At 48.2% G+C, this 7,001-nt stretch overlaps 1 protein-coding gene across 1 annotated transcript; it reads right to left on the reverse strand.

Moving 5' to 3' along the window:
- Window positions 1-1,158: 1,158 nt before the first annotated feature.
- Window positions 1,159-3,061, reverse strand: LOC136522421 (tyrosine N-monooxygenase-like). Its single transcript, XM_066516240.1, has one exon. The coding sequence runs from the start codon at window positions 2,939-2,941 to the stop codon at window positions 1,313-1,315; it is 1,629 nt and encodes a 542-aa protein (XP_066372337.1). The 5' UTR covers window positions 2,942-3,061; the 3' UTR covers window positions 1,159-1,312.
- Window positions 3,062-7,001: the final 3,940 nt, after the last annotated feature.

The raw sequence follows: 7,001 nt of genomic DNA on the forward strand, positions 1-7,001 counted from the left end.
TTTCACTAGGGCATGCAGGCTACTCGTGGACGGCTTGGTCATGAAGAGGCCGCTACGGCATACAGATGTGGTGATTGTTTGCTCCCGGCGATCAATCCGTTGGTACTCTAGGGGCAGCGACGTCCTGAGCGCTGGTGCAAGGATCTCAGTGAGGTGGAGGTGGATCTTGCCGGCAACGGCGGCCCTAGCGGTGGTGGCAGCGACAGAGGACTCTAGCTGAGGTGATGGGCATGTCATTAACGGTGGCTGTACTATGGGCGACGGAGGCCTCTCGGTTCATGTCTGATCGGCTAGTACGTTCTAACCGGGCGGTGATGGATGAAGGTGGGCTAATCGACATGTAGTGTTAGCTTACTTGAAGCAGATGAAGATGGTAGCGGCGGAGGTTCGCAGCGATGGCATACTAGGGGCGGCGGTGACTTGATGACTTCCACTCACCGAATCTGGCTGTTTCAGGAGAAGATGTCCGGAAGCAGGGATGTGCTGAGGTCATAGTTTTTTCTTTTTTGGTTGTGTGTTCTCTTTTTGAGGTGTGAGTCAAAGGGGTCATGTATCCTTTTGGTTGTGTATATCATTCGTAGATATAAAGGCCGGATTAATGAAATCCATTATCTAAAAAAAATACTCCTTAGCGAAGTGCTGCATTGATATATTTTGTGTGGTTGCGGAATCATCCAATAGAACATAAGAAATATCAACATGCTCGTGATGGGAGGGAGGCGCAAGAAGGGGCTTGGGTTTTATACTGTATTTAGGACACTGTAGAGTCAATCCACAAATCAGTAGTGATATCGTGCTGGTGCTGCTGGGTCAAACCACCATGTGTCGAGTTGCGGCATGAATCGACAATAATATTTCACTTATCACTGTCAGTTTGTGGCTTCACTCGACACTGTATATCACTGCAGGATCGTGGCTCATTCTGATAGTGAGATTTGACTTCACTGTTGGGTCAACAGGATCCTAGCCATCGTTCAGATCCTAGGCTTACACCTCGGCAGCGAAGCCGGATCACTACCAACTCGAGTATGCCCGACAGTATTGAGCCGGTATGGATTAATTGTGTGTTTTGCATTAGTGAATGTTTGGAGTATAAATTAGTGTTACAACGATGTTTAAGCATAATTCCTAGGTACAATGTTTGGGTGTTGACCTCCCTCAAATACCTTAATTTTGCAACACCTTTGATATAGGTGCTAAACATCGAGGCCAATACCTGAGTGTGGTATGGCAACCTCCTGCCGGTCCGATTGAAAAAAGAAAATGGATAGGGAAACTTTCTACATGCTCAGCCGCAACTTGGGATTACTTATTACAAAGAAATCCCTGGGTAGAGATGCGCTGGAAGCCGTGGCTCGGCCTGCAGCACCAGCGGCCGTGCCATGAAGGTGTTGTGCCTGGACTCGCTGAGGTCGATGGCCGCCACCCCGGCCATCGTGCTCCAAGAGAACCCCTGCAGGAGCCTACCGAAGAGCATGATGCTCATAGCAGTGCCGAGCACTGCAGCGATGCAGCCGCGACGACCAGTGCTGAAGGAGATGAACCGTAGATCATGCTCAACGAGCGAGACCTCCACCTCGGGACTGACAGTGATGTGGCGTTCGGGGTTGAAGCGAAGAGGGTCGTCCCAGACATCAGGGTTGCGTCCAAGGCCAGTGCGGCTGAGGATGACGTGGCTGCCCTTGGGGATGTGGTAGCCGGCAACGGTGGTGTCCGCGAGAGCGACATGGGGGACGTTGAAAGGCGCCACAGGGTGCAGGCGGAACGCCTCGCGGATGCAGGCCTTGACGTAGTTTAGCCGCGGGATGTCGGACTCCTGCACCAGCCGTTCCCGGCCAACGACGCTGTCGATCTCGTCCACTGCCTTCTTCAGCATCTCCGGGCTGTTCACCATCTCGGCCAGAGCCCACTCCACTGCATTTGACGGGTTGTCCATGGACGCGAACGTGATGTCCATTAGCTGAGCTTTGACCTCCTCGATGCTGAGCACCGGCCTGCCGTCGGCATCCTTGAGCATAATGAGCACGTCTAGGAAGTCCTCGGGCTCCCGCCTCTCGCCGCTCTTCCACAGCCTCCACCGCTCATGGATGACCGCGTCGTGCAGCCTGGTTACCCTCTCATTGGCCTCCTTGACCATCTTCTCGTGGCCGTCTAGGTCGAGGCCCAGCAGCCACGGGAGATAGTCAGAGACACAGAAGGAGTACAGGAGGCCCAGGGACGCAAAGACGGCGTCCACATGCTGCACCTCCAGCGGGCCAGGGCCACCGTCAGGCTGCGGCTTGCCAAAGTAGCGCGTGTTGAAGATGAGGCGGCGGACGACGTTTCCGCAGTAGTGGCGTGCGATATGCCTAACGTCAACGACGCCGGACCCCGCTTTCGCGAGGTTGTGGACGTAGCGGGTGAGGTTGTCTGCCTCGTCGGCACGCTTGTCGTGGAGCCACCTGTGACGGGACGGGCAGACGATCTCGGAGGCGAGCACGCGGCGCATCTTCCTCCACTGGCCCCCGTAGGGGGACATCACGGCGTCCCTGTAGCCTCTGCTGAAGGTCTTGGAGGCCATGGTGAGCGGGCGAGAGGCGAAGTTGGCGTCCTGGTTCTTGAGCACCTCGAGCGCGATCTTGGGGCAGGTGATGGGGATGACGTGGACACCGCCCAGTTTGATGCAGGCGATGTCGGTTCCCGTCTCCTTCATGATCTGATGGACCCACTGGAACGCCGGCTTGTCGCTGACCATCATCTCCGGCAGGTTGCCAACGAGTGGCCATGGCACGGGCCCCGGCGGGAGCGGAGGGGTGCACCTGCCCTTCCTCCGCCACGGCCTGTGGGTTTTGACGAGGCACAGGAGCATCACTACTAGGACTAATAACACATGTGGGACCATGGAGGAGGAGGAGGAGGAGGAGGAGGGCAGGAGGCCAGCTGCCGCCGCCTCTAGTTGCATGTTTACTTTGCTTGCAGAGAGGAAACTATGCAGCAGTACTGATCGACGACGAACTCTTTATTAGCTTGCCAAGGCCACTAATAGACCCCCCATGTGCTATGTAGAAACAAGACCCGAAGCTGTGGCTACTTATGGTGGTCGAACGCTTCATCAGCTGAGAGAAAACTAGGTCGGTTCTTAAGCAGGCAAACCGGAGGAGATGATGCACATGTTATAATAACATGTGAACCACAGGTACAGATGTACCACATGTTATAATAACATGTGAACCACATGTACAGAGGTACTTGTGCACAACATGTGGACTGAACTGAGCCCTGGCCATCTGTACGTACTAGTGCTCGCATTTATCGAAAATTTATTTCTGGCTATATATCATGGATTTCAGACAAAATAAAGCATAACGCACAGGCTACAAACAAGCCTACAACCACTGCTATGAATATATTTCTCGTTCTTTTCTGATATAAGTAGAAGCTAGTCATTTATTAATGAATATACTGTAAATTTGACATCCCGTGTGTGGCAGCTGGGTCGACGTTGCCACTTGCCAGTGTTCCACAAGTTGTATCACTACGTATAACATTCGTAGAGGCAGCTGGTTTCCACCTCTACATATGTCTCCCTCGACCATTTTTAGACACGGGTACCCATCCGTATGTAGAACCTCCGTTCACGTGTCCTTAAACCCGACTTGATCCGTTTATTTTTTTCATCCGGAACAGTGTTTTTCTCTCACAAATTCATCCAGCATTCCTCCAAACCATCCAGATTCCTCTAGAATTCAGACCAGCGAACATGATTTCAATTCTAAAGGTGGGCCTCTAAAAATCATCGTTTGGATCCTTTCATTTTAGAGGAATTAGAATCTACTTAATGTATTAGGCTATTTGGTTTGAAATTGGAGATTCCACAACTTTCCAAAGTTCATATATAAGCCTATCTCAAATTTATAGAGTAGAAGATGGAAATTGATTCTATAGGTCATCATGCTATTTTTCTACTCTTCAACTTACAACATGCTCTTCAACTCGCTTCCCTATGGTAGAATGCAACATATAAACATCTCCCTTACATGGCTAATAATAGTATACAAATATCTTTCATATACAACCATATTAGCTTAATTAATATGTACCTAAGTTATAATTTATTGAAATGAATTCAATTCCAAGTATCACTTTACAAAATTTGTAAATCAAGCCCATACATAATAAAAACATAGAAAACTGGAGAAGGCCACCAGCTAACCTCACAGATTTTGCACAAAATACGCACTATATTCCTTTTGTATTCACGTCATGAGTATTATGGTGAATATTTTAGACTCTAAACGAAATTAAATGAAAACTTAAAAATTCAAAAATATGTGGTTTGGATCATTTGAATTTTTTTTTAAAAAAATTGAATTTCAAAAATTAGAAACTCAAAATAAATTTCTGGACCCTAATTGTCGATACAGGACCCACGGGATACCCCACAAGGAAGGGTGAAGATCTAGTCTAACTAGGATTCTTCCCATGTAATCTTAGTAGTAGTATTATTCTGTAATCCTACTATGAACTCTCATTATAAACCGAATAGGACTCTGGCCTCCTGACTATATAAAGGAGGGCGGAGTTCCTGGAGAACAGAACACACAACGCAACACAACACTTTACAATCAATCCAACGCAAAGGCTAACGTCGACTGGACGTAGGGCCATTACTCGATCACAGTTGAGGGCCCGAACTAGGATAAATCAACTGTCTCTTGCATTTACCGTCGAGTTCTGCATACGTTGAAGCCCTAACAAAACTGCCCCGGGTACCCCCGTGGTAGGCTATCGTGGTGAAACATCGACAGCTGGCGCGCCAGGTAGGGGCTTTCGGCGAATTTGCATCCAAGAGCTCGACGGACCTCAACAACATGATCTTCTCGACGGAATCAACCTTTATCTTCGGTTCATGGATCTGTGAGGCGGACGACAACGGCAAGCTTCAAGGCCATCTCCTTGAAGATTCGGATCACCGTGAAAATCTTTCTATTTCGGCGACTACGACAGATCAAATCGCCGGAAGATTCGCGCAGCTCATGATATCCGATCTAGCTCAGATTTCGTGGATTTCCGCATCCGACTCAAACCCAGGCTCCGCATCTGAGATGGAATCTCTACTGAGTTCTTTCGAGAAACCGAGTTCTTTTCCGACAGGGCTCCGGTACGCGGCCTCGGCCTATCAAGAAAACAACTCGGAATACACTCAGAGTCTTTCCAAGAAGTCGGGTCCTTTTCCGTTCGGACTCCACAACATGGCAAAATCTTATCAGGCATGACCCGAAGGATCCCTCGATCCGGTGCTTAGAATGCCACTAAAAGGAGCTCAAGAAGGTCTTGTACTGACTATAACATCTCAAGACTACATCGTCCACTGGCCAGGTTCTTTTCCTAAAGACAGCGGTACCCAACTAGTCGGCACGACGACAACGGCAATTCTACCCTACCAAGAAGGAGACTCGATCTGCTACCTTGAAGCCTCTACTAAAATCATCAACAACTCCGACAGTGTGGTAACCAACACCAATAACAGAACAATTCACACACGAGAAGTATTCATGGTTCGCCGTCCTCGATCACCTCTGGTTCCCCTAGAAGCACCCGACATTAGGTCATCGGACGAATCTGAGTCCAACATATCACCCTTTATCCAGGGGCACGATGGTGAGACCGAGAGCCAGAGGCAAGCCAGAGAAAGAAGAAACAAATTGAAACAAGGGTGCCAACGCCGTGCTAGGCAGCGCAAGGAAGCTTGGATCAAGTATGAGTCAGATCTGGCTGAGTACGACAGGAAAAAATTAGAACAAGAAGTTGAAGAAAAACGTGCGGTGAATACACCCTATAATAAGATCCGAGAAGCACTAGAAGAACTCAGAGCAACATCACTTCCAAGTGAAAAATAGGAACAGCTCTGAGACCTCCTCCAATCAGCAGCCCTAAGGACGCACAACGGACGGGCCCGCTCAAGACTACCCGCTAGATCAACATCTCATAGGAAGGAAGATCAAATTCAAAAGAAATCCGCTTTCGAGAGATTTGGACCAAGCGGAAGCCACAATAGAGAAAGTAGAAGGGACCACAGTCAAAATTACCGAATCGAACAACCAAGAAAGATCAGAAGCGAAATACCTATTCAGACATCCCCGCAGAACTACTCTCACCAAAACGATAGTTGGCAGGAAGGAGGTGCCGAATCAGAATACAAAGAAGCCGAAACGCACGATAGATTCCCTTGTTTCGCAAATAGACTTGCTTCAATACGACTGCCTCACAAGTTCAAGCCATCCAATCAATCTAAATATAATGGCAAGACCGAACCAAGGTAGTGGCTCAGAATTTACTCGCAGTCGATTGAACTAGCCGGAGGAGATGACGATATCAAGACCTTATTTTTTTCCCATGGCACTGGAAACCATGCCCCTCCAATGGTTCAACAAATTAAATCCAGGGTCAATCAGAAATTGGGAAGATTTGAAAAGAGTTTTCTATGGGAATTTCGCGGGTATCATTACGCACCCCATCACCCACGCAGAATTAAAAGGACTCAAGTAGAAAGGAGGTGAAACTCTCAAAAATTACTATCGACGATTTGGCGAACTACGTGCTCAAGTACATGACATCATAGAATAGGAAGTAATCGAAGCTTTCTCTCACAGAATTATGGCTAGGTGGCAATTTCAAGACTTCTGCAAAGAAAACCTGAGAAGCAATGAAGAATTCAGACGCACAGTAGAAAAGATGATTACTGCAGAGGAGAAGATGCGAGAAAGGTTCCCGGATAAAAACAACCAAGACAACCCGGATAAGTGAAATCATCGAAACATCAGACATCAGGAAAGAAAACATGGACTAGACAACACCGTGGCGATGGCTGATAAATCAAGAAAGTTTTCCAAACCCAGAGGGTATGATGACATTGAAAACATGCATTGCATTTTGCATCCTAAAGGAAATCACACCACTAGAAATTGCTACACATTTAATGAGCGATATACGAGAAAAGATAATAAGGTAAACACTAAGGA

The sequence above is a fragment of the Miscanthus floridulus genome, chromosome 18 (assembly GCF_019320115.1).
Source record: "Miscanthus floridulus cultivar M001 chromosome 18, ASM1932011v1, whole genome shotgun sequence".
In the NCBI taxonomy this organism is placed as follows: Eukaryota; Viridiplantae; Streptophyta; class Magnoliopsida; order Poales; family Poaceae; genus Miscanthus; species Miscanthus floridulus.

What these genes read in the sequence shown, in the direction of transcription:
- LOC136522421 (XM_066516240.1), bottom strand. Translation starts at nt 2,941, where the DNA reads ATGCAACTAGAGGCGGCGGCAGCTGGCCTCCTGCCCTCCTCCTCCTCC.